At 41.7% G+C, this 27,976-nt stretch overlaps 1 protein-coding gene across 5 annotated transcripts in view; it reads right to left on the bottom strand.

Moving 5' to 3' along the window:
• Positions 1-4,654: 4,654 nt before the first annotated feature.
• C1QTNF7 (C1q and TNF related 7) overlaps positions 4,655-27,976 on the bottom strand; it is a 52,572-nt gene continuing 29,250 nt past the window's right edge. For 2 of the 5 annotated variants that reach the window (XM_086747615.1, XM_086747616.1), the window contains exons 2-5: positions 19,475-19,603; positions 7,577-7,773; positions 6,442-6,687; positions 4,655-5,731 (exon numbers count right to left, since the gene is read on the bottom strand). In XM_086747615.1, coding sequence (XP_086603741.1) covers positions 5,100-5,731; positions 6,442-6,679 — 870 coding nt within the window. In that variant the 5' untranslated portion in view covers positions 6,680-6,687; positions 7,577-7,773; positions 19,475-19,603 and the 3' untranslated portion in view covers positions 4,655-5,099. Of the gene's footprint in view, positions 5,732-6,441; positions 6,725-7,576; positions 7,774-19,474; positions 19,604-27,976 lie in introns of those variants that run through there. The other 3 variants (XM_086747618.1, XM_086747617.1, XM_086747614.1) reach the window with 2 other exon arrangements.

The following is a 27,976-nucleotide window of genomic DNA, read 5'->3' on the forward strand; positions in this document are numbered from 1 at the left end:
TCTTCAACTCAAAAGTTTTAAATCCTTTCCGCAGTCTTCCAAGCCTAGGGATAACACTTTGTTGAAAGAAGACTAAGAAAAGGGACTGCAGATACATTTCCTTCATACAATTCATTCATTTCTAGAAATCCCATCTGCTTCTTGCTAGAAGTTCACTTTCGAGCCTGCTGAGACTCATAGTTCATTTATGGTTTTCAAGAATTCGGTATTTTTTGTTGCTTTGTTAACATGACAGAAACAAGGCTATTCTTTCACAGAGATGCTTTTACAAATATTGTGTTATATTTTGTATTATGTTTTGGATTTTGACAGATGGTTTAATGTTGAAAATAAATATATATATATATATATATTTCTAAGTAGAAATACTCCAGGATACATTTAGGTTTTCTGCACCTAAAATTAAGTATCCTTAAAAGCTTCAATATTTTATATATACTTAAGTGTGTTGAATTTGGAGGCATTAGAAGATTATCTAGCCCACCTTAATATACTGTAAAATTTTCTGGAGGAGAGCCAAGTTACTGCAGTTGAAGTTGTCTCAGGAGGAACTTGAATAATACTTTACGAAAGGTCTGACAAGAGGTCACTTTTGTCATTATAAGAGTACTTCTGTGTTCTCGTCCATCTACATCTTCTCTCTAATTGTGAGACATAGAAATTGCCAAATTAAATTATGCCAGTTTTTCCTCTTAGCAGATTGTTCTCTAAGAGCAGACATCTTATCGAAGTTTTGCCATCTTAAAGTTAAAGGCTAACCTAAGTTAGTCACGTAGATACAGGTAATGTGAAGAGACAGGTACCTCCTGATTCCTCCTTTCTTAAAGTAGGTGTCTAATACAGTGCCATCCAACCAGAGATTTGCCCCACGTATTTCTTTGCACTGATGACAGGAGAGCTAACAACTTATTTAGCCTAGGCAATGATCTTTGAGCTTTTAGAGGTTAAAGTTAGGTAATATAAATTTTACTGCTGCTGCAGTGTATTTATTATTTTTTATTATTTCTATTTGCTGCTGCAGGAATAATCTGCATAGAGGAAAAATCTCCTTATGCCTAACCCAGCAAGTAGCTGCTGGTTCATACAAAAATAATTATATTCAGAATTGAGGGATATAAGCCAAATGCCAAATAATCTGAGACAGTTTTTTCTTTGTTGATATTTACTATTTAAAAATATGCATACAGTATGTCCAATTAATTTTTCTTTTGCTTTAGGGAATAACTTTCATTAATTGATCTGATGTGTGTGCAGCTAGGACAAAACCAAGAATCAGAGATTGAGAATTTTGTGAGAGTACTTGGACATTTCTTCGTGCCGACATGAGGAAGAATCATGCTTCTGAAATTCAGAAATACTGACATAACCTCAGTTTGGAGTGTTGACTTACAGAGTTACATGGAAGTGAAGATAACCTCTAAATACTCTGTGTGCTGAAGTCTAAATGGTTTATACTGAAAGGAATTAAGTGCTTCTTGAAAACAATGTATTACTCATTGAGAAAGACTGTGGTATATTGCTTTCTCAATTCTATTTTTCTCCTGTTTACTCTAATGCATTATTTCTTCAATGGGATTCATCACCTAGTGAAATGTATGTATAAAGTAAGCCACATTTCCACATGAAACTGAAGTTTCTACTGACCAAATTGCCTAGTATAGCATCAGTATAGTTATCCTGAGTATGAATTACTTGCCAATGAATAAATTAAACTAATTGTTGAAAAGTAAATTGTTCAGTAAATGTGAATTCTTAGTGAATGAATATGAACTGAACCTAGTGGGTGACGTGTGGAAGGTAAATAAAAATAAAATATTATATGAACTGTGCCAGCTAATGAAACATACTTGGTCAGGAACAAAATAAGCTGCTTCTGAGTTTTATGTATTTTTGCCTATCCCAAGAGTATGTAAATGGTGTTAGGTAGATTTTAAAAGATTTGAAGAATGTACATAATATTCTCATTACTGATATCCATTAGAAACTTATTTCCTCTATGTTGTCTGAGCATAGGAAAAATTCTTTAGGACCCCTTGCTCCTGAAAAAAATTGTATAACAGCATAAACCATATGGATGTGAATACCAGTAGTGAAGAAAGTGGAGTTATTTATTCAAACGAACATTCTCATATCAAATTGAAGATGGAGTTTAATTAGTTATCTAGGTTAAAAATGTTAAGCAATGGGACATGTGACTGACTTCTTCTTTGATGTCACTCTACTAGGTTTAAAAAAAGTCTGAAAGAGTAAAAGACCGTAGGAGTATATTTTGTTTCAAATAACTTTATTTTTACTTTTATATGTTTACATACATATATCCCATGTAACTATATATATATATATTAAAAACTTATTAATCTCAGGAACACTAATCTTCTTCATATTGTTTGAAGATTTCCTAGTGGTCTCAGATTTGTACGAGTTCTTGCAGCCTCGATCAGGAAGCCCGAGAGTTGGTGCTGCAGCAAAGACGTGCTTCCTCTTGGAAGTTTCTCCTGGTGATACTAATTTCTGTCTGCTGACTGTAGGCAAAGTCTAGATGACTAAGTTGATTTGGATACCTAATTTTATGTGGCACTGCGGCACACGTGGAACGACATATATACTGTGTAGAAACTTTTGGCTAATATCAAATTTAATCCCAAAGGGATTCTTCTCTTATCCTACAATATCTTGAAACCAAACCAGACCTCCCCATCTACTGGTGTAGGCAGTAGGAAGACTTCAGCCCAAGATATTTTTCATATAAATTCAAATTTGGACAGAGGAATACCCCTAAAAACGTCATGTCATCAAAGTTGATCTATTTTCAAGTAAAATAATAGTAATAACAATGATTTACTTTAGAATAATTTCTTGAGATCCTGAATGAGGGCAGAGACACATGCTACTTGTATACATATGTTGTCCATACATGTAGTGAAAAGATTCTTCTTGCCAAAACCTGTAGGAATAATTCAACAGAATTATTTATTTTTAACAATTCATGCCAAAATATTAGACTCTGTTCAAATAACTACAGAATCCAAATGGGAAATCTTAGGGAAGCTAAAATTACTTTACTATGATTATACAAACATAAATCTAAAATTATTAAGTAGAGGGAAGCAATAACTCTTGGTTTACATATTCCCATTATGTCATTTTCAACATAGGTGTGGTAAAAAAAATCTTTTTTATATATTTCATTCATTTTTGCAAGATAATTACATGGAAGCAGTTTGGCTTTAGTTAGGATTGCAACCAGGAAAATTTAACTATAAAGTCTTATTTTTTCTCTATTCAATGGTGAAAAATTAGTTCTGTCTGAAAATTTCCAGATTTATTTTAACTACCAAATATGTTTCTGTAGAGTCTGAAGAAAAGCAGTCATACTCTTTTCTTGTTTGGCTTTAGAGAAGATATTCTAACTTGAAGGTGTGAAATCTTTCTAATAAATATTGACTTGGTACTCCTAACATAAAATTTCTAATGATTGAAGTGTTGCAAAATTAATCCCATTTAAAAAAAAAAACATATAATTTAATACTTCTATTAGTTGCTTTTGTGGCATAATACATATTATAAGTCCAGTCCTGCATCTATTGAGTTATGCTTTCTGGAAGTTGTGAGCCTAGTAGGGTTGTCTGTTGTGTCCTGTGGAATTTCATTGCAGACAGCGCTGCGCAATGCCAGTAGGCTTTGTGCCGTGTATAGGCACAGATGGCTGTGAAGCTTTGGCATCAATCATTGTTGTAAATGATGATTGGGCTGCATTTTGCACTCATATTGTGCTTAATTTGCAGATGCATAAATGATTGCGCAGCACAGTGATAAACTGAATCTGTAAGTCTTCTCTTTCATATTTTTCACAGGAAGCAGCCTGTGTATAACACTAATAAATTAGATGTCTAGTTAGAAAAATCTCCTTTTGTCTTCTACCACACATCTCTCACTGTCAAATAAAGTAAGGGTTGAACAGGCATTGCCAGGTTGATTTGTGGACAGGACTTTGCACCTGTTCACTGCATAAAGCAGCAATTGTACTCAAAGACATGCGTGTTAATGCACGGGGAAACGAGGGCACAGATACAGCGTGCATTATTAATATTCCCTGCATAGCTGTAGTGCTAACATTTCCTCATTTTGCAATCTCAGTGGTATTTTTGTGTGATTTTATTTGGTTGTAATTTTCTTAACTAAGTCAAGTACACAGAAAAAAAACCCTAGAGATTTCTATCCATCTTGGTCATAAATAAAGTGGAAGCAGGAGTTGGGCAGCACCAACCACTCACATTTGAAACTATCTGAATAACTGGTAAAAATAGCAATTTTCTGTAAATCTGGGATGAATAAAATAAGATTGTAAGTTCTCAGAAAGTAAGAACAACCAATTAGAGACTGCTAGTTTTGACTTAAGAATGCTGGAGAACTCATGATGTTCCCAAGTATTTTTACAATGATTGATTACTGCCACTGGTAAAATGAGTTCCTCATTTCCAGTGGGAATTGATACAGTTTCTCACTGGTGGATCTTGCTGTGCTCCTGAGATTAGTTAATTATGAATATTATTTGTTGGTGTAAATATCAGATGGGACTGTCCCTGTGACCTGTTCAGCTGCATCCTGAATCAAACATTCTTTCCTCTTTTCCTCTTCTTTTCCTCTTTTCCTTTTTTTTTCTTTTCCTCTTTTTCTGTTTTTAATATATTTCCTGTCTTTAAATGACCAAAGATGAAATTGCCTTCAATTGTTCAATTTTACTTTAATGACATATACAAAATATCTGTTCTACATTGCAACTTAATATATTTTATATAAAATCCAATGTACAGTATCTTAGATTTGTTTAAATAGTATTATAAACATAACTTTCAGGAGGAGTCAGTCCTGGAGTGATGCAGTCTTTTCTTAATTACAGTTCCTTTTGATATCCCTGCTGTTTAGTAAAAAAATCCTGCTTAGATTCTTGAAAGATCCTTATGAGCTGAGATTTGATTCCTATCAAAGCAAAAATAAACTCTTAGATTTTTTTTTTTTTCAATTTCATGGCCCCCACATGTCTAGATAGAATCCTGTGCTGGGGTGTCTAGTTTGAATGTCATTTGCTACCATCTGCTTCAGAGCTCATCTTCATCCGATAAAGCGTCAAGGTAATCTGTGTCAACGTATAAGAGAAATCCAGAAAACAAACTGTCTGCCCACGTTGGATCAGAAAAGAGACCGTTTTGGTCAGTGTAGAAGATCTCAAGCCATACTTCATCTTCTGGCTGAAGGTAGATCACTGTGGATCCAGAAGCTACATCGTGGTTGCCTGTGTTGGCATCGAATGTCTTTATTCGGTACTTCCCATTGTGAACCAGCCCAATCGCAAGGTGCTTATTTGCTAAGGTGATATCATATGAAAAATAATAAATCCCTGGGATGGCACAAATAAACTTCCCTGTGGAAGGGTTGTAATGCTCCCCCTCATTGAAGAGGACTTTATTGAATACAATGGGTAATCTTTCCTCTGGGTAGCTGGTGGTGATGCCAACAGAAAAGGCAGATTTCAGCACTATCTTTCCACACTTACAGACCCCTGGTGCACCTGGCTCTCCTCGGTCTCCTTTATCTCCCTTAGGTCCAGGTGGTCCAGCTGGACCTACTTCACCTTTGGCACCAGTCAATCCTCCAGGTCCTTTTTTACCAGACTGACCTTGGTCTCCTTTCTCTCCAGCTGGTCCTAATGGCCCAGTCTTTCCTCTCAAACCTTCAAAAACATTTTAAGTTAGTTAATCGTTGCACATATCATCTCAGTAAATGATTGTGTGGGCTACTGTGTGTGCCTGAACAAACAAGAAAAACACAGTCAGAATTTCAAAATACTCAAAAAAAACCTTTCAAAATCTTCTAGTAAGTTTGGGAAAGGAATGGCAGGTTGGTACAGAGGACTGGGCTCCACAACCCAGGGGTCCTTTTTTTTTTCTGTATTTCTACTTTTCTTCATTTGCCTTGATTATATATTGAATAATTTTATACGTAATCAGTCCATTGCTGACTGAACCATGAGCACTGCTGATGGGAAGGACAGCAGCGTGGCTACCTATATAATGATACTTGTGCACTAAATATCTCCTACTATTTGAGCATTTTTAGTGTGTACCTAAATACCTGCTAAATTTTTATTCCTGGCTAGTGGCACAAGTGAGACTATTTATTTGACACCACACATGCTTCATTTTTCCCAAACCTTTTCTTAGCATCTACGCACCAGAAGACATTTATTTACACAGATTTCAGTATATGCATATTAGACATGTCTAAAATATATCTGCATATTTTCTTTCTCTCACTATATATACATCCACAGGCACATACACACATTCATCATATATATATATATGTATATGTATATGTATAACAGTGGCAATGAAAGGTCTTTGTTGTACTACTGTGTTAGGTTACAGAAATATTCAATACCTGCACTCCCTTTTTCACCTTTTTCTCCCTTCCTGCCATCTCTACCATCTCTTCCTGGAAGACCAATGCGTCCGTGTGGCCCCGGGGATCCGCTGGCTCCGGGGGGACCCGCAGGGCCTGGCAAACCAGGGATGCTACAGATGTACCTGGTGTAGTAATTTTCTCCTTTGAACTGGTTTTGAAGAGGTTGTCCGCTTGTGTAGATGGCAAAACTTGTAATGTAAAGCAACACAAACATCCTTGGATCTGGAAAAAATATATATGAATAAGACTTTTTATGCATATAATGGCACTCTAGTCACATGAAGGTGGCTCTGAATATGTTAGTAAGTGTGACACTGCGGTGCATTATGCACGGGTACATGTACAGAGAGCGAAGGAGAAAAGTCTGTCAGGTTGGACCTTTTTCTGGTCACCATACATGTTACTGTATGTCTTTCAAATAGCCTGTAGAGTGACGTAGTATGACTGGTGAATACTGGCTTTTTTGGACCACATTTTGACATGTTAAAAAAAAACAAAAACCTGAATTTTTCAATGAAAAGTCCTTTGCTGGCATTTTTTTTTTTTTTTTGTCTTTGGGACCTGTATAAGCTTTGCAGAGAAAAACCTTCTTGCTGGAGGGAGTGATATCTGTGCTACGAGGATGTGCCATTAGGAGTAGCCTCTTCTAATAAGGACAAAGCTTACACCTTCATTTCATTTTGAAATTTGCCCTTATGGTTGCAAATGAACCCCCAACCTGAATTAGCACAGCAGAAACTTGCTGAGGCTGCGAAACGGACACCAGTAAGAGAGCTACAGCTCCAGTGCCCAGCTGGAAACCCTGATGACTGCAGGACAAATAACTACTTCACCCTCACCAGTCAGGTGGAACCAGGCGGCTGCGCGGCGGGAAAGGGATGGAGTGTGAGTGGGCTGCTAACAGTCGGGGTTTTTTACGCCTGGCTTGGACTGTCACATTAAATGAACTGTGTTGCAATGTCTTGCAGGAAAATTGTTTAAAGCTTCATATACACTATTTGGGTGTTTTCATAAACAATTGAATGTAAATTGGATTTCTCCATTCTGCTGTATACTGCGACGCTAAAGAAAAACACTGCACAAGCAGTGACATCCTGAGGAGTTGCGGTACCTGGTGTACAAAGGAGTCTTAAATTAGTGTTGCATTAGCAGAGTCAGACATTGGTCATGTGAGATTTTGCAAGTCAAGCTGTTTTTTCTAGTTCCCTTGTTGGTTTCTTAGAAGACCTGTGTGGGGTTTTTTGTTGGAGTTGTCCATTCCTTCAGAGCTAATTTACAACATTCACAGAAATCAGAGGCCACTGGTTTCTGTGGAGAGAAAAAGAAGAAATGGAGTCAGGGATTGAGAAAAATATCTGTGTGAAATACCATCTACCTTTTTTTTACAGTGAAGCTCAGGTTCATTGTCAAACTCAAAGAAGTTGCAAAGTGAATTAATCTAGAAATTGTTGTTCCCATTCCCTTCTTTGTGATACTGATTGGCATTGACTGATTGATTAAAAAACCCAAACCATTACATTTATTTGCAGTTCATGGTGTTTCAACTGATACATGGCATGGTCAAGTTTATTCAGCAAGGGAAAAAGACCAGCATATGCATGTACACATACACATACCCAGTCTTCTATGAATAATGTTTTCTGGTTTTCAGAACAGAGAATTAGAAACTGGCCTAGTATCAATGGCAGTGCAGAAAAAAGCATGAAAATATTGTAGCTGGAGAGAAATACGGAATGCTCCAAAATTCTCTTCAGTGATAATATATTCTGCTTTTCCTATTAAGCATCTGGTATCAAATTGGCAGAAACCAAACTATTAATTTTACTGTCATTTGGTGAAGCCTTACAGTACAGTCAGGCAGAACAGCCTCCAAGAGCGGATTAACATGTGAATGCTTAACATTACAGTGGAGCAGCAAGCGATAACTCCGAGACAGTAGTCAGCTACAAGCACAAACTTCACAGTGACATTTGCTCTAATGTACTACTGAGTGTACCCAAATAAAGCTCGTGGATTTTCACAGGACTTAAATCAGGGACAACAAAGCTCTCCGCAGAGAAGAACAACTTTAAGCAGTTAGCCTGGAGGGAGCAGCTCGGAGGGAGTTCATGCCTAAGCCTGCGTATGCCTTGTACACAAAGCTGATGGATAAGAAGCAGACAGGACCTAAGGATCAAGGGCTGGAACAAAAACTGCCCTCTGCTAGATGAAAGTCTAAATCAGTAGGCTAGATGTTCCCACACTGTGCTGCACATAAGCCAAGCAAAAACAATCTCTACAACTGCTGCTTTTGCCTATGTCCAAGATCTTTTACAAATCAGAGTAAGAGCCTTCACACATCTGCTCCTGGCACTGGCTGGCCAGTAACTTATTAAAGCGTGAAGCTGTCCGCAGCTCCCAGACCTCCCCTGCTGTTCTTCTCATGTGCCTACAGGAAATTAATTAGTCTGGGACATGTGTTTCTGCTAAGGCCATGGGAAAAAAAGTCATTCAGGGAAGGTGAAGGGAACGGGGTTGGTGAGATGGGGATGTGTCGTGCATGGCTGGGGCATTGTGGTTGGAGAACCAATGGGAAGGTGTTCTGGTTTTGTTAGTGAGGGGGGCCTAAGGTGGCAGCTTCTGTAGGAAACTGCTAGAAGTTGCTCCCCTTTGTTTAGTGGACTCGGCCGGGCCTAGGGCAGACCCACTGCTGGCCAAGGCCGAGCCGATTGGTAGCAGAATGTCCCGTGATAACGCCTCTGCGATAACGTATTTAAGTAGGGGAAAACAGAAAAAAAAAAAAGAAGAGAAGATGTGAAGCAGCTGAGCGGGGGGCAGAGAGGGGGAGGCGTGAGCCTCGTGGGCCTTGCAGGCCTCACCCTCTGGCCTCCCGCCGGGCAGCAGACTGGGCCCAACTCGGCCCGGCCTGGCTGCAAGAAGTGGAGAGGAGATGAGAAGGAAGTGAACAAGATGTAAAAAGGATCCTGAGAGGCATCTGCCAGCCTGTTGTGAGGAACGGCTGCAGACGCCAAGGTCAGTGAAGAAGGAGGGGGAGGAGTAACACAGCTCCTGGCCAAGATTCCCCTGCAGCCTGTGGTGAAGACCATGGTGGAGCAGGTTGTCCCCCTGCAGTCCATGGAGGTCCACGGAGGGGCAGAGATCCACCTGCAGCCCGTGGAGAACCCCACGCCGGAGCAGGTGGAGGCCTGAAGGAGGCCGGGGCCCGTGGAGGGCCCGCTGGGACAGCTGTTCTAGAGGGATTGCACCCCGTGGAAGAGATGACCCACGCCGGAGCAGTTTCACAAAGGACTGTGGCCCGTGGGAGGGACCCCACGCTGGAGCAGAGGAGGAATGCGAGGAGTTCTTCCCCTGACGATGACACAGCGGCGTAAAACAACGCGTGATGAACTGACCGCGACCTCCATTCCCTTTCCCCACCCTGTACCTCCCGGGAGGGGAGGTAGTATAGACAATGTTAAGCCCGGGAAGAGGGAGGGGTGGGGGGAGGTTATCTTGTTCCCTGTCTCATTCTCCTGCTAATTTTAGAAATGAATAGTTTTCCCCAAGTTGAGTCTGTTTTGCCCGTAACGGTAACTTTAAGGATTTCTCCCCGTCCTTATCTCAAACCTTGAGCCGTTTTCCTTATATCATCTCCTCCTATTCTCTCGGAGGGTGGGGGGAGCAAGAGAGAGACTGCATAGTCTGGTCCCGATCAGGGCTGAACTACGACAGTTATTTTGGCGCCCAACGTGGGGCTCGAGGAATTTGAGATAAGGATTGAGTTTAATTGGGAGCAGTAACGGGCAAAACAGGGATTGAACTTGACAAAAGAGCAAAATGATTATGGGGAATTTATGTTCTGATTGTGGGGAAGGGATAAGTGGTGAATTGTTTGTTAATTGTCTACCCACTGTTGGTGGTGTAACCGACGCAGCCCGTCCTGAGCAGCAATCACTGCTGAAACCAGGACAGAAGGAGAAGGCATAGAGGGGAATACGTGGAGATTTCAGCTATGGGTTGGGGATCTTAAAGAGTGATGGGGCTGTGAAGTGGAATGGTGGGACTGCAGTAAGGGGAACAGAACTAGGATTGGAAGGAAATTATGATAGTGTTTAGGTGATGATTTAGGCTTGGGGGGCATAGAGAGGGCAGCTTCCGACAGTGGTATCCAATGAATGACATTTATGAAACCATGCATTAGGCCACAGAATGAGGACTTCTCTTTCTCTTGACTTTAGACTCCTGCATTCCTTCCTGCATAATGGTCCAGTTTTAAACGGAGGGGTGGAAGATGTCTCTCTGTTATTGCAGCAGTCTCTTGGAAAGTGTGAATCTCCTCTGCCCGAGGAAGGATGTACAGCATTGAAGCCATGCCACCTGTTTCCTGGTGAGTGCTCTAAAAGGTAAATTGTAATGTTAAATGTGAATTGTAACATATGGCCATGCTTTTGAAATTTCAGGCTGAATTAGGAGACCGAAATCAGAGAGTTCAGTTCCCCTGGTCTTATGAAGATAGAGAGTGGAATAGACCTCCCAGACCACTTTCTTAGGAGTCACCTCTGTTGCAGTGAAATACTTGATCACAGAGAGTTAACTGGTAGGCAGAAAGTGAGTCATAAATTACACTTTGGACCTGGCTTCTGGTTGCACTTTTCAAAGATACAAACTTTTGTCCGTAAACTGGAATAGGAAACAATGTCATTTATATATGCCAAATAATTTTTCTTCAGGGAAAAACGTTTGAGGAGTTCATTCTTCTTTCCAAATATTGAAAGCCAGAACAAGCACATGGTATTGTTCACAACAATAACAAACATCTTCATCAAAACCATCACCAAAAATAATGATGAAAATTATATGAACACAGGATTCCAAATTTAGAAATGGCATTTCCATAGATTCCAAATCCACTAGGTAGAGCAAGAGTGCATGCCAAAGCGTTCACTGGAAGATGATGGACATGCTGATCTGTTCTAATGTGCAGTGATTTCTGGAACAGCTTTTCTAAGTGAGGGTGGCAGATTAATTTCTTCTGTCACTGTTCAAATTGCACAAGCAGCATAATCACTACCCTTCTGCAAAAACCCAAAAGATCATCCGATTCATCCAATATTGTAGAAATATTTAAAAAGCTATTCTGGTTCTGATACCCTGTTACAGTCCGTTGAGGTGACAGATGTAAAGAATCAAAAGAAACATCACAAGAAGCGTGGCCAGCAGGTTGAGGGAGGTGATTCAGCCCATCTACTCTGCTCTCATGAGACCCCACCTGGAGAACTGCATCCAGTTCTGGAGCTCCCAACTTAAGAAGGACATGGACCTGTTGGAGCGAGTCCAGAGGAAGGCCACAAAGATGATCAGAGGGCTGGAGCACCTCTCCTATGACGACAGGCTGAGAGGGTTGGGGCTGTTCAGCCTGGAGAAGAGAAGGCTCTGGGGACACCTTATAGTGGCCTTCCAATACCTAAAGGGGGCTCATAAGAGAGATGGGGACAGGCTTTTTAGCAGGGCCTGCTGTGATAGGACAAGGGGTAATGGTTTTAAACTGAAAGAGGGTAGATTCAGAGTGAGTGTAAGGAAGAAGTTTTTTACAATAGTTCTTTACAATGAGGGTGATGGAACACTGGCACAGGTTGCCCAGAGAGGTGGTGGAGGCCCCATCCCTGGAAACATTCAAGGTCAGATTGGACGGGGCTCTGAGCAACCTGATTGTGTCGAAGATGTCCCTGCTCCTTGCAGGGGGTTGGACTAGATGGCCTTTAAAGGTCCCTTCCAACCAAAACTATTCTATGATTCTATGATCTAACTTGAGAAGATACTCTGTAAGTTATATTTCCATTGAAGCTAGGTGCTGGGCAGAGGGTCTTTAAGCCTTTAGGAAATCTCAACTCATAACTAATATACCCAGACTATGTCATTAACTTTTTTTTTTTTAAGCTTAGGTATTAAGGGATTGTAGCAAATTCCCAGTTTTGAGACTTCCTGGTATATGATCTAATCTTCCTCCCTTGTCCAGCTATGCAGGTCTTAGTTCTGAAATGTGCTAATTGGCATTGTTTTGAAACTATCCTAGAAGATTTCCCATGAATGTGTTATAAATAAAAACTGGGTCAAAAGCCAATAATTATTAGTCACAAGTTACCCTGGCTGTGTTCTTACTTTTGTCTTTCCTTGCTAGCTTTGAATTGACTTCCAATACATATGCACAACTATTTGAGGAGGAGAAGAAGATGTGTTTTAGCTTCCTTGTGCAAAAAGATGTAGATGACAAGTAGTGAAGTTCCTGGGCCTTTTCTCTCTGCAGCACTGGCAGTGGCTTAGTGGTGCAGAACAAGGTAGTCTGTACATCCTCTGGCTCTCCAACAGCAAAGGCCCATACTGCTTCACATTGCTACCTTGCATCCCCACTGTGTGATGCACAGACCTTCCCCAGCTTTCCCATCCAGGAGAGCTGTGGTAGGTGAAACAAGGTGGAGAAGGAGGTAATAAATCAGGATGAGAAGCAGAGAGAGACACCCTCAACAATTAGCTGGAAACCTCACTAACTGTGCATGACTTTTCCCTCTCAAAACATGATCCACAAAAATCAGTTGTGTCCACATGCCTGAAGGGTCCAAACCTGCTGTTCAATTTGCCACCACCACTGCCCTTACAAAGCCTCAGAAACAATGACTTGCAGTTTATCACACCATGCTCTGCAGTTTCTTTGCACTGAATAATTTTTATGCTATTTAAAACACAAATCTGAATTATGGATTTTTTTTCCCAGGTATTTTACATTGCTCATTCACCTTCAGCTGGGCACAGGTTTATGCATCTCCCAGCCTGTTTTATGTTACGTTGACTATGCTGGACTTCCAGAGGTCCACCCGTAAGACCATGCCTTACCCTAAGGAATGAAGACCACAGCTGGCCACCACCACGCTTCTTGGGTTAGCTACACAATCCAGCAATCTTCACATGGCTTTACATGGTCTTTACTTCCCTTGTGTAAGACAGGGAGAGTGACCTGACATTTCTTGAGCAATCTGAACTTTTGATTCCCAGAATGACTGATGATGCCCAAGGGAATCAGTCAGCCAGTCAGAAGGAACATTAGCTAAACATTTCTGAGAAAACAATCGTTAACAGCCTTATTAGCAATGCTGACATTTAATGGTCTCACTCACTTAATTTTGCACTCAGTCATGTTTGAACAGTCTCCTTCATAACTACATTGAAGGCAGTCAGGTTCTTCAGCCACATCTTGAGCCTTCACAAAAAAAAAAAGAATGCTTATAATCAAGACCAGAAGTTCAAAGTATTTGATTTTCAAAATATCAAAGGAACAGGAGTAATTTTATTTCTCAATGTCTGACTTGAAACATAGTCTCTCTTTCTTGTTCCAGCCATTGCCATTATGTGGAAGGTTCTTTTTACTAAAAATGCCCTAGAAGCTGGTCGAGGCATGTATCACTGAGGTAGTCTGACTCAGCTCGGGGGAATTTTAACATGAGGGCTGGCAGGCAAAGCAGTTTCACTGCCAGCTGTACCAGAACACACAAATAATGAAACCTGACAGAATTTGTCTTGACAGAGGGCCGAGAAGCTAGGCCAGTTGCTTACAGTTGGCAATTAATATGGAGACAATAGTATGTTTGCTTGCAATGTAGTCAAAAAGAATTTAACACTGGGAGACTCAGGATACAAGTATCCTTACAGCTTGGGTACAGCCTTCTGGGGGTTTCTTATTTTCTTAAAAAAACCAACCAACCAAAACCGAAAATGAGACAGGAGCTGTCTTCAGGGATGGCCTGCAATTTGCAGATTTAATTATGAATCTAAACTGGAGTCAAACATGTGGAAGCAGGTAGGCATCTAAAGATGTGGGTAGATGCCTAGAGCACTGTGGCCATTTCCTATGGAGTGCCTTTCAGGCATGCAGGCTTCCCCTTCTCGGTTCCTCATCCGCCTTTGATGAAAATTTCCATCTCCTATCTTAGATCATTCTGCTTTACTAACCTTGCGACGATATAACAGAAAAGGAGAACAGACTGGGAAGACCATTTCAGATGGCATGGAAAGAGGAAAAACAGAGGGTGCAAAAAGAAAATGTCAGACTGCAAGGTACATGAGGACAACCAAGAACAAAAGTCATAGAGATTATTGCCACAGATCACAGGGGATGGACTTCCACTGCCTTGTGTTCACACCTGGGCTTTGTGAGCAAAAGTCCATCAAAAGCTCTCATCATGAGAGCAATCACTTTGCGCAGGGCTGAATGATGGGCACCAGCCAGCAAAGCAAACTCAGGACAGACACAGCAAGAACAGCTTTGGGAACTTCACTGGGTTTCTGGCTGAATATGTTCTAGTCCCTGGGCATGGCTTAATTCTCATCCCTTCAGTATAAATGTCATTTATTAGGTTACTGACACCTCTGAAGACGGATTCTCCTTCACCCAATTGCTCTCTTGGTGACAGCATATTGTACCAAAGAAAATTGTTCACCATTTCAAAAGATAATCATGCAGAGAAAAAAAGCTTCCAGACCCTGAAAGGGACACTCCTTCCCCCAGCACATCGTTTTCTTCTGGAAGTTCATCAAATGATATCACCCAGGCACTGTGCCTTTCTGGGAACAGAAAAGTAGGCACCCAGCCAGGGACTACGTCTCTACATCAAACTTGGCAAAGACCAAAGGAGAGATTTAAATGCTTGGACAGGATGAAGCTGGTTGATGAAGCAAGTTGAGGAAGGCTCCCCTATTAAACCTCTGTGCCGGAGGAGCAGTGGAGGCTGCGAACTGGGGCAGGGAGCAGCCGTGTTCAGCTGAGCGCCAACCTCTTATCCCTGTTCTGCTGTATGTGGAAAAGGACAAGTATCTTTGACACAAGTAATTTTTTTTCACACTGCAAATAGTCATAGTTACATTAGCAATATTTTTAAGTGTACCACGAGTCTTTCTGTGCTACTGTTGCAACACAATGAGCCTTTAGCTGTTCCTAGAGGGCCACTGGAAATTGTGCCTACATGGGCAAATTCCCAGCTAGAAATGGCTTGCTAAACACTGTGGTCCCTTCAGTCCAGGTGGTATTGCAAACAGTCCTTAACGTGCTGGGGAGTGCAAAGGTAGTATAAAGTATGTTTTCTAACCTCAAAAGTTGAATAAGTATGCATGTCTGACCAGACTGTAGAGAACTAATTAGCTTTTATTTGTATGGCACTTATAAGATGGAAGGCATTGTAAAAACCCTATAGTATTAATTTAATTATCTTAAACCACTCTGGATTTTATTACTGAGGGTTTATATGTTGCAACATAAAAGCAGGGATTTCTGAAGTGTTCCATGCTAGCCAAGCTGTGCTCCCAGGAATGGCAGAACTGCACAACAGAGCTCAGATAATACCAGTCCTGAGAAAAACTCACTGCAGCTTCCAGGTTCCTGCTTGAGCACCTTCAAAAGATAACTGCACAATTGCGCATTTGAAAGCAGACATAGAAAATCAGTGTTCTGGAATTAAATATTCCTGGTAGGAAATAACTTTGTTGTCTAAGACCTTTGAGCTGAATTTACAAAAGTTCCTAAAAGTTCCACCTTTGAAAAAGCCCATGTGACATTCGCACATAGAAAATACATCTGGAAGGGAGCTGGGTTCCTAAGTCCAAGTGCATGAGCCATAAAACCTGTGACATACCAACTGGAGCATGAGAGGCTGCCTTAGCCTAGAGTTTCTGAAGGCATGTTGAGAAGCACCAGAGAGAGAACCTCAACATGAAACCGAAGAGTCCAACTTAAGGGAGTGGTTGTAGCTGTGAAGCTGAATCTCACAGAGGTGTGGGTCATAGGAGGCCATATCTCATCGGCACAAACAATAAATGTATTTAAAAGCTTAAGCCTTATCAGTGGAGTTTGAACTTCTGAAAGACTAAGGCATTTTGAAAATGGCAGTAGAGCTTTGAAGCCTCATGTGCTTTTCAAAATGCCACCCACATTAAAGTATGTCCCCAGCCTCTGGGACTGCCAGGCTCTCACATCAACCCTGGTGGTCTCCTCCATGCTGGTGCTCTAACTTGTCAGTACGGGAGATAAAAATCTGGCCTCTAAACCAGCATAGTTTCCTGACTGTGGCTGTTCTGAGAAAAATCCTGTTCTCGTGGAGTGAGTCTACCTCAAAGCTATTACTTCAACAGTATTACTCCTGTATTTATATTGGAATAAAAAAAGGAGAATTTGGCCTGGCTTAGTCACATGTGTGATTGTTATGGTTAATGTCAGATTCAGGAGATTGGAGCCAGGAAGATACAAAAATAGAATGAAATTTATGTAATGTCTGCTTTTGGGTAATAGCACGTTTTTTAAGTATGCTTCTTCCTGATTAAATCAAACCTTTAAATAACAACTTGATTTTCAGTGATGTTGACCTCTTTGTGAGACTAAAGGACATGCACATTAGAAAGACAGGTCTAAACAGTTTGGAGCTGTGAAATAAAATTCCATTTCAATTCTGTATGGTATAGTATTTTCTTATTGAAACAAACACTTGCGTTTCCATAGAAGAGCAGAACGGACAATGCATCTTGCCCCCCATCAGGAGAAGCAGCACCAGCTCCACCCAAGCTCACCCTCTTGGCAACCCCATTGGTACCCAGCAAGCACTCACACAGGACCTGCACTTCTAGTTGATGGGCTTGATGTTCTACAACTTCATATCTTGTGGAGCTGTTTGTGTCAGGCAAGAGCTGGCTGCTTGCCAGAGCTGGCAGTGATGGGGATCCCCATGGAGTGGCAGGGAAGGGTCTCGCCAGACAGAGCCCGTCCCATCACGGGACCAGGGTATCCTGGAGGCAGATGGAGCCACCCCCAGCATCCAAGGCCAGACCAGGACATCAGCCTGTGGGTGGGGGTCAGTGAGGCTGAAATGGGGTCCTGGACCATGGGTGGGGTGGTGGGACACCCAAGGACAGGCTGACAGGGAGAGTCAGGGATGTCAGTGCCATCATGGCTCTGAGAGTTTGTACTAATTCAGAGAGGAAAAAAGCATTGTGATCCCAATCTGGCAGCATAAGTCCACTCTATGCATATGGAAATAACAATTTTCAGGACAAGGCATTCAAAGTCTATTTAATTCCTTGTGGATCCATACCCCTCTCCCCACTGCAGCATAGCCAACTTGTGTACTTCAGGATTTGCTCTTGCTTTCATCAGTCTTCTGATGAGAACCATTTATATGGTGGACTGTTTGGATTTCCAGGTCTCAGTCTGAGTTGTTTGGAGTTTTTTAATACATAAACTGCTATGTATTGTGAAGGTGTAAGTGTCAAGCTTGCTTATTTGAAGAAACGTTTGGATTGTTCTTACAACACATTGAAAAATCTAAAATCTATTATAAGAGCTTTTTCTTGTTGAAGTAGCACTGACACTAATCTTTTTCCCTCTATATTTCTGTCTTGGACGTTTCAGGCAGGCAGCTGTAAATCTCCAAGAAAAAAAGCTTAAAAGAAAAAAAATTGTATTATCTCATTTATTTGTCTTCTAATTTGTACAAACCTTGAAACTGAAAAACTCATGCTGTTGTATAGAGCTCTGGAGAGTCTAGCAATCTGTTTTGCTAACTACTGTAGCCAACTATATAACCTAATTGCAATATATCCTAACAAGTCTTTAAAAAGAGTTTAGCAAATATAAGATATTGAGGAGAGGAGAGGTTCAGAGAGGAGAGGTTCGGAGAGGAGAGGTTCAGAGAGGTTTGGAGAGGAGAGGTTTGGAGAGGAGAGGTTTGGAGAGGAGAGGAGAGGAGAGGTTTGGAGAGGAGAGGTTTGGAGAGGAGAGGAGAGGTTTGGAGAGGAGAGGTTTGGAGAGGTTTGGAGAGGAGAGGAGAGGAGAGGAGAGGAGAGGAGGGGAGGGGAGGGGAGGGGAGGGGAGGGGAGAGGAGAGGAGAGGAGACTTTGTCTTCTTTTGTCTGACATAAATTTGCCTGACACAAATTCACTTAGAGGAATGACAGTTTTTCCTGTGATACGATAACTTCCATTTGATACACACAATCATTTGTCAGCCTGACTGTGTACATACTGAAATCAAATGCAAATTTCTCTCTTATTAGTGGTGTTTGATCTGATTCACAGAGAGGAAGAAAGAAAACAGAGCACAGAGTTTTCTTTCAGGAGATCTGATTTCTGTTCCTCTATCAGAAATGGCAATTGTTTAATCTTGCATGCTTCTGTTTCTTCATCAGTAAAACAACAACATAAATAACATCAGGGATAATATCGCTCTGCTGATGTAAAAACAGCTTATTTCAAATGCACTTTTCAGATTGAGCTTTTCTTAAGTAATTGTGAATTGCCATTTCTTATTTCAAATCAGTTCTCTCATGGGAGATTAAAATGGATGAGGTCAACATAATTCCTGCAGTTTTTTCAGTACAGTGCAGATGAGGTCTAGCATCTGATAACTGGCCATTTCTGACTTTGTAACAGAGCATCAGCCATACTCCTGCTCATCATTAAGAACAAAATTTCTGCCTCATGTAGTTGGGTATAGCTCTATTGAAATGATGTGCCTTGTATTGATATCTGACCTTGAGGGTGCTTTCTCACTTAAGTTCTTGCAACAATAATTTGATTGTTTTTTGAAATTCATCCTACCCATTTCTTTGGGTTCCTCCAGGGAACAGCACAAAGAAGCTGCAGCTGCCAGTCAGCTTGCCACTCTTCTGGAGGAAAATCTGACCTTTGGCTGGTAAGGAGTGGACTTTACCTTGACTTTATTCTGTATGTGTGTGGTGCTTCAGGGTGATCTCAGCAGGGTCTCCGCAGGACATAAGTGGGCATTCCTGGATGGTCTAAAGGTCACAGAGTGTTTAGCAACCAATTTAATTACATTTTCACTTGAATTTGCCTAGATCTCAGCCTGACAACAAGTCCCACCTAACTTTGAATCACAGGGTGTTAAGAGTCACCCTAGGAAGTCCCCAGTCCAGCTGGTCTTCCCTGCTTTGATTATGATGCCACTGTGTAGCAAACAGCATACAGGCAGACATCCTACCTGAATGCAGCACGCTGAGGTTAGCCCGCAGAGCCAGCAGATGCACGTTTGAGGGGACCCTAAGCTGTGTGGTGCACAGTGTCCTGGGGGCAGCGGCTGGACTGCCCAGACACAGCACCGGGAGGGTTTCTGTGGGGAAGGAGTAAAAAGGACACACAGGTAGCACAGAGTCATTTCCACAGATGACACAGCCTCGGGGTGCATCTGCAGTGCAAACACAGCCCAAGGTAGTGGTATGTGGTAGGTTATGCCAAAGTGCATATTTCTTAAAAAGCAAAGGGATTATCGATAACCCTCTTTGCAATTCCATAATCTGTGAATACGACTGCCTCATTGTAGTATCTGGAGTTTTGCTGAGGCTTCTTATTCAAGTATTCACTCATATAATTTACAATGATGACAGTAAACTTGATGTTATTTTACAGTTGCAACACCATGGCAGCTATCTGCCATGAGCCTTTTTGCATTTTAAACAGTAACCTTGATTTAAATTTATATCTTAAGAAATTCTGGCTACTCTAGGACAAACAGTATGCCAGAATCACTCCTAATGATCTGTCCCCCATAAATTTCCTTACATAGTTCTTAATATATATATATATATATATAAAAAGAGGAGTCATGCAAGGCTTAGAGCATATTGACTTCAAGATTCCATCAGGGTAAAGGCTTTTGCAATTTCCACTTTAATGGAATTAAAGATTCAGAAAGTATTGACTTGCAAATAAAGTTGTAAATACATATAACATGGAGAAGCTTTCTCTTGCCTTGGTTAAAACAGCCTTTCCTTTCAGTAATAAACTATTTAAGTTTCATGACTTTCAAGATACAAAACTGAAAAAAAAAATTATTATAATTTAAAGTCTGACAGATTAATTCAGCCAGTTGGTTTTGCCTCAGCCAGGGCATAATTTCATTGCAGACAAGTGTGTGTATATGTGCACGTGTGTGCATGCATACACATATACATCTGTACCTTACCAGCCAAAGGGGTCCTGTTCTCACCTAGCTTTTCTTCAAGGCCCTGGAGCGTGGTGGGTGCATTTTATGTCACAGATATTATTAAAGGGTTTTCTTCCTATTTGACTTTGACCGATGGAGTTAATTTTCTTTAATACAGATCTGTTCTCCGATGGCCTGAATTAATGATGTGCTTAGATTTGTTTCTAGCTGATAAACAGTAAGCTGGCATGTAATAAGCTGTTCTGTTGCTCTTATCTTTGTGATAGATATCTTCATTGGGCACTGCAGAAAGTTCTATTTTGATATTTGTGATTTTGTTTATTGCTTAAAATACACATTATGTCCTGAACAGGATAATTGCAGTTAAAAACTCTCCTGTGCTCAAATATCACGTCTTTCCTGCTTAGAATTCTCCTTTTCTTTCTGTGAGATGCTGTGATTTCTTATGAGGCTTCTGGTTTTCCTTTTCTTTGGGAAAGAATATATGTATGTGCAGTTATGTAAATATATGTACACACACTGTAAAATTAAAAAAATATATAAATTTATCAACTCATGGGGGAGAATATCAAAACACTTCATTTGGAGACAATTTTATTGGCATATCTTCTCTCTTATAGTTTTTATCTATTCTGCTTATTTTAATGCATGAAGCTAGGTCTCTGCAGAAGTTCATAAGCCACTGCTGTTCCTTCTCCATAAAATTACTTGGTATCCCAGTTTGTTCTCTTTGGGCAGTTATGAAGTCATCCATAACAGTCATTTCATTATGTCTCTGTTTTGGGATTGATGTTACATATGAATGACTGGTAAATATGATCAAAAGCCCCTCTAGCCCCGTACCCTTGCCCTCTGGCAGTGTCCTGTGGCAGGCCCTTGCGCTCTTCCTGAGGATGTGGGAAGCGGGCAGGGATGCTTGCTGGGTGGTTATCTTCCTGCTTCCAGGGCTCTGCCGCTGAGGTCTTCTGAACTGGAGATATTTTCTGAGTCTTTGTTTTCTGTCAGCCTTGCTGGACTCCTTATCCATAAACTTGGAAAAAGTTTAAACTTTGGCTTTCAACAACATTCCTCATAGGTAAATTTGCTGGATTAATTATGCACAGAACACATTTGTCTCCATTAAATCTTTTAATCTTCCTTAAATCTTTTCAACTGATAATTTAATTTGATTTTTTTCTATTTCTTGCATTGTAAGAGACAGTGATTAATCTGCTCCATAGTACGTTATCTTTCTCGGAAAAGCAGTGACTTTGGATTCCTTGTGATTGCCTCAAGTATTTTCATGTTGGATATTTTTAATTTACAAATACAATTTATAGTTGCTACATGGTTCACTAAATTGTAAGAGCTATATCTACTCTTTTCCTCTAGTATATTTGCATTAGTAAGCAAGATTCTGAAAGGCATACAAAATCAGTAGGTCTAGCAGCTTCACTGTTTTCCTGTTAGGTGCTCAGAATCAGCGTAAACCCATCACATCTAACAAAAATGCAGAAGTACAGCTGCAAAAATACAGCTGTCTGAGATTGTGTTATCTGGTCTCTGCCAAAGACATACAACATGGGACAGAATCTTCCCACTGTAGCTATTGTCATTCTGCTACACTTAAAAGTCAAGAAGAGTAGTAAAAAGTAAATATAATGTTTTCCAGGAGGCATTGGTGGCTCTTAGAGAAAGCAAAAAACCCTTTGAATTCATTTAAAGCTGCACAAACTCTGATGTGTTTGCTATAGACAGCTGAAAGGTCAGTCTTCCAGATATTCTATAAAATACTGCTTTTGTTGGAACGCTTTTAACAAAACAGTCATGGTTTCTTAATACAGATGTGTCTCATTATTATTCAAAATCAAGTTTGTTTATTTATCCATTTTAACCACAGAACATCAGATTACAGAGGCTCTTGCTTTGCCCTGCATGAGTAGCCAGCTGAACACAGCAGTGTCACTGATGGCCACATGTCCTCACAGCCACAACGCTGGCTAAGTTATGGGGTGGTGACATTTGTCATTCCCTGCTGGGGTGGCTCTCTTCCTTCTCCTCCTCTTCCTCCTCCTCCTCCTCCTCCTGTGCCTGCCAGTGCAGAGCTCCCCTCTCCTTGCTGGGTTCCTGACACTGCTTAGCTCTCCTCTTGGCATCAGGAGCCCAAATGTCAGAATCTGTCCTGCTCCCAAGAGGCATATGGGGAAAGGACCTTTTTCCCCTTTATTCCCTGTCTATTGGGATGTGGATTCCTCTGGGTTTTCTCTTTAATAGCCTGACACTGACTGATGCACATCTGTATGTTCCTCCAGATTGTCACCGTGTCCCCGCAGGACAGAGTGTGACTGTTTGGAGAGCAGCGTGGTAGCAGGGAGGTGACAGTGCAAAGGCTTGTCCCCTCTGCATGATGCTACAGCTGGCTGAGTTGAAAGATGGCTGGAAAAAGTCCTTAAATGGAAATCTCAGATGTGATGGAACTTTTTTTTTTTGTGCCAGAAGTCTGGCCAAAGTAGACTGTTTGCTGTAGTGAATGTTCACACTGCGATGAGCGCAGATATCATAGTCCCTTCTCCCTGTTTGAGGTCTGTCTTCAAACCAGGACAGGGATGCAGCATTCCAGCAGTTACAGAAGAGGGACCTGTTGGAAGGGTGTATGGCGGTGTGTGCAGCTGCCTTCTCCTTGACTGCAGACCGTTAGGGACTAGTCCTGTCTTTCGGACCCTGGAAACAGAGATGCTGTGCAGGTGGTACCACTTGTGCAGAAGTAATCGCAGCCAAAACAGCCTCCTCTGCAGAGGCCCTCGACTGTGGTGAAAGGGCAGTAATGAGTCACTGCTTGTTAGCAAACGCAGTGCGTTTGGCAAAAACAAGGATCCTGTTAAGCGAAGTGGTTGTTCTGGTTTGGAGGTTCATCTGTAAGCTGTTGGGTTGCTTTTGTTCTATCTTTTTTAAACGTTTTCTGTTTCTGCCTTGTTGGTGGGTGCCACAGCGAGGCCTAGGGTGAGCCAGGCTGTCTGCAACTCTTCCTGTGCCCAAAATCACAAAAACCTGGAGGTGGACAGGCGGCTGAGACCTGTGGCGTGTAGCAAGTGCATGGAAACGATGTTGCTGCCATTTCCCAATGACAAATGGTTGGTAGCTCCTGGGTTTTGCATGGCTTCGTTATGATATCTCTGAGGGAAAAAAATGAATGAAGCCAGAGAATAAAGCAAGAGGTTGTGCAAGTCGCTCTGCGATAAGCAAAAGGGGAGTTGGTGCTCTCGCCTGGAGGAACATCTGGTTTCCAAGAACAGAGAGGGGACTGGCTCATCTGAGGAGCAGCAGGATGCGGCTGAGGCTCCTCAGCCTTCTCACCTGCAATGGCAGCTAAAGTCCAGAGCAGGGCGAGGCCCGATGGAGGCTTTGCTCAGAATCCTTCTCACCCATGAACTTGTACCACTTTGCAGAAACAGCAGACAGCTCAGGAACCCTGAGATCTCCCTGTCTATGTACATCCCTGTTTCCCATCCTGGACCAGTGTGAGTACCAAGAAAAGGCCAAGGGAACATGAAATCCAATCTGACCGTTTGATGAGTTACGAATACTATACTCTCCATAAAGACAAGTGTGAAGGGCATCTGTTCCCTTCTCCTCATTGCCTGCCCCTTGCTGTGACCTGTCTGCGTAGGATAAAGCAGCTCTAGTGTATTAGGGGGTTTTAGCACTCATAGTCTTCCCCGATTCTTCTGATTTACTTTTACTGCAGGCTAAAGCTTGCAAACCTTTTACTCCAGTTTATAAATAGACAGCCTGGGTAACATTAGCAAACATAAACAGTACTCTCCATGAAAATCCTATTTTAAACACGGATTTGTAAAGACCCAATTTTATTTCCACCATCTGTAACTAGTTAAAATTCCAATTGTTTTTCTTAAAAAGGATTTTAACAATGGATCGTAAGCATGAGGTAGATAAAAAGAAATTTAAATTGTAAGTTTTTATTAAGTTTGGAAAAAATCTATTAGAGTCCTGGGTTATCTGCAGCCTCCAAATGGTACTGACAAAATGATGGTGCTCTCAGTTGTCATAGTAGATTTTTTTTTTTTAATCTGTATGATATGTTTTTCTAACATCTGTGCATAAACTTGTATTGGTTTATCTTCAAATAATTTAGTTAAATAAATGCTACATCCTCACTGGATGCCTTAATTGATCTAGAATCAACCAATTTATTTTTATTTGGCCTAAGCTGGAATAAAGAGCTATATAACTAAGGATATAGTCAAGCTAGATAAACTGAGGATATAGTCAGGCACTTGCTACAGAAATGTTTGTACCAATTTAAAATGTAAATATCCCTGTGCAGTTTGTTACTGCTGTTCTGCCAGGGCTGTCTTTCTTTGTGGACCAGCCGCTTCCACAGGCTGTTTAACCCATGCAGCACTGCGTTAACTCATATGGGGAGCATCTGCGTGCTTTGCTATCCAGTACTGTTGTGTAGGGGAATGTAAGAGCCAGGTGGGTAAGGGAAGGGCACAGTGCAGTGTAAACCATTCCTACACTCGTTGGACCCACGGAAATCATCTGTTTCTGGGCTCTGCACAGCCACAGGCACATGTTCCTCCCGCTGCCCTTTCTGTGGCTGTGGCCACCGCGGGCAGGAGTTCTCAGCAGGCAACAACTTTGTCAAACACCTCATCAGGATTCACCAGACTTTTTTTGTAAAAAGTTTAAGACGCTGGTGTGGCTAATACATCTTCCTTTCCTTCTGGCCACTTTGCAACTGGGGCAAGTGAAAAGAATTTTTGTCCAGCACTGTTGTTTGCTAGGTGAATGGGAGCCAAACCTCTAAAAGTGTCCAGATGGGTGCTTGCGCCGGTCTAATTAAATCAGCTTTGAAACATGTCTTTAGGCTCTGGACAGATGTTCATTTTGCAGAGAGCTGTGCCAGATGAAGATTACAAGCCACACCGCTGGAGGTTATTGCCCTTGCAGCTCTGCTGGCAGGGCCATCCCAAATCCTCTTTGGCTCAGGCAGGGTGCAGACATGACTCTCAGGTGGGGATGGATGGAGAGGTCACCACCTGCCTGCCCATCCTGGCCTCCTTGGCACAGCAGCAGCTCTGCTGGGTGCTCCAAAGTGTGTCTCCTCCCCTCTTTCATTCAAAATGAACCAAATTGGCCTGTAGAGCGGGAATTAGAGACCTCTTGTTTGCTGTGGTTCGTTGTGTCTGACAAGAAGTGGGGAGCCCTAACTGGCCAGGGGAACAGTGGGAGCACAGGGGACACACTTGGAGTGGCACAGCTGGGTCTGGAGGAGACCGTCTGTTCGCAGCCCTCCTGTGTTGAGGTGGGAGCAGAAAACTGTCCTGCTGCTGAAGCCCTGAGGGATGACCTGTGGGCGAGGAGTTTTTGAGACTGGCAGGGGATTCAGCTGCTTTGGGCTGCTCACTTACCAGGGTCTTGGCATTGAGCTAGGGCTGCGAGGGTTGATGAAGGATTGTCCAAGACAGTCCAATCCAAACAAGGAAGCTTTCCTTGTCAAGCTGTTATATTTTTACCAAATGTGTTAATGTCTGTACAGACAAAGTATGACACAATGTTGACCAAGTCTGGTGAGCTACTAGCTTCACTTGGCCAAAACTCTGTTAGCAGATGGTATTAAACTTTCTATGTAACACTAAGGTCAACTGTGACAAATTAACATGCTTTTTATGTCTTAAACCCTACCTACATGAGGAACTATCATATTTGTTCTCATGGCAATTCTCAGTTAAAATGTATTAGCTTAAAAGCACCTTAAATGCCTTACAAAAACATCTATATGGCCATGACCTATTGAGCTGACCTATTTTCAAGCATGCTAAATTTATAATTTCTTCCCATTGTTCAACAGTTGGTTATTTTTAAAGAAGGCAGGTAGTGCTGTTTCCACTGGAAAGGAGGAAAAATGTCACTACTGTCTGGCTTTCTTTAATCTCCAAACCAGTTTTTAATTAAACATGCATAATGCAGCCCTTCCTTACTGCCCTTGCGAGGGGAGTATTTCTTTTGATTGCACTTTTGAAGATCGTGGTTACATGCAGAATTAAGTCACTATCTGCAGCTTTTGAGAAGTGAACCAAAAAGTGGCTGACAATAACACCAAGTCCAAGCCCACTCCCTGAGGCCCTGCCTTGCTCATTGCTCCGCAGGGAGCAAGGTCAGCCCTGCGGAGCAGCGAGCGCCGCTCTTGCTCGGGCAGTACCTCATGGCACAAGGCAGAGCCAGCCACGGCCGTGTACAGCGTTGAGGTACAACAGGAAGAAATAATTTGTTTGTGGATCTTTCTGCAGAAAACAGAGGTTTCTGTGCCTGTTTGTTTCTCATGACGGCAAGAAGGAAATCTGAGGCACCAGCATCATCCCCATTCTCCAAGGCACCTGATTGTGTCCATCTCCTCAGGAAACAAATGACTAATCTGTATATATAACCTACCATTTATCAGTTGTTTCATCTGTCCCCCAGTTTCCTTCACACTCTCCAAGCAGTGAAGAAACTGTTCCCTGTTCCACAAAAAAACAACATTCATGTAAGTTGAGAGCGCTCCTGAGACTATCTGTTCTACTTAATTCTGTTTTCAGGCCACTTCTTACTGCAGCTTTCCAGAGTTTCGGCAGCACAGCTCGCAGCTGTCCAAGCAAAAGACTGACAAAAGACAAGGAGGCACAAGCAGCCCTAATTGCAGCAGGGACGGTCAGGGCAGGAGCTAGATTTGCTGCGGCACCTTTCCTGGGTGGCACACTGGGTTTGAGCTTGGCATTTCATTTTTCTATGACCACTAGATGGCATAAAAAATGCTGTTGTAGGCATCGACTTGTTCCTGAAAAATTACTAAGTGTTGGGGTCAGCTGCAGTTAAAGGGGATTCTTACTTCACTTTTAATCAAAGATATGTTTTAATGTTTCTCTTAGATGCAAAAGTGTATCATTAGGAGCTATCCTATTGAGTGGAAATTAACCTTAGCAGCAAAATTCAGCTTCAAATAGCAAGGACTGCTGAAGTCAGTGCCATTCTCAGGTGGAGGATAACATGGCAGGAGATGAGGAGAAGGGAGTTTGCTCTGCTAATTGCATTACAGACCAGGCACTAAGAAAAATCATCAGTTCTCACCTTGGTCCTGATAATGATTCTCTTTGTAGCTTTGGGCAAATCACATCACCCGCTTCATTTCTCTATTTCTGTATAAAGGGCAATGATTTCCTGCCTTGCAGTGCTGCCAGAGAGGTTAATTAAGACTCATAAAGCACAAGTGGAAAGAAGAGAAATACTAATGACTCCTGAAAGCTACTTGTAAGTAGCCACCTCTCCTGGTCTGTCCGTCCTGCATCAGCCAGCTATTGCTGTGCCACTGTGATGGTTATAATAAGATGATGGAGTGTGGATAAATTTAAAACATACTGAAAGAAATGTTGCTGGATGCTACTGAAAGAAAGTAAAACCACTGAAAGAATTTTTTTTTTGTTCCATTTGCAGTATGATTCATTATGAAGATTTCATGGTGAGTGAAAACAGCCTGCCTGCTGCTCTCCAAAACCCCTC

This window comes from Chlamydotis macqueenii, chromosome 4 (assembly GCF_036417535.1).
Source record: "Chlamydotis macqueenii isolate bChlMac1 chromosome 4, bChlMac1.mat, whole genome shotgun sequence".
NCBI lineage: Eukaryota > Metazoa > Chordata > Aves > Otidiformes > Otididae > Chlamydotis > Chlamydotis macqueenii.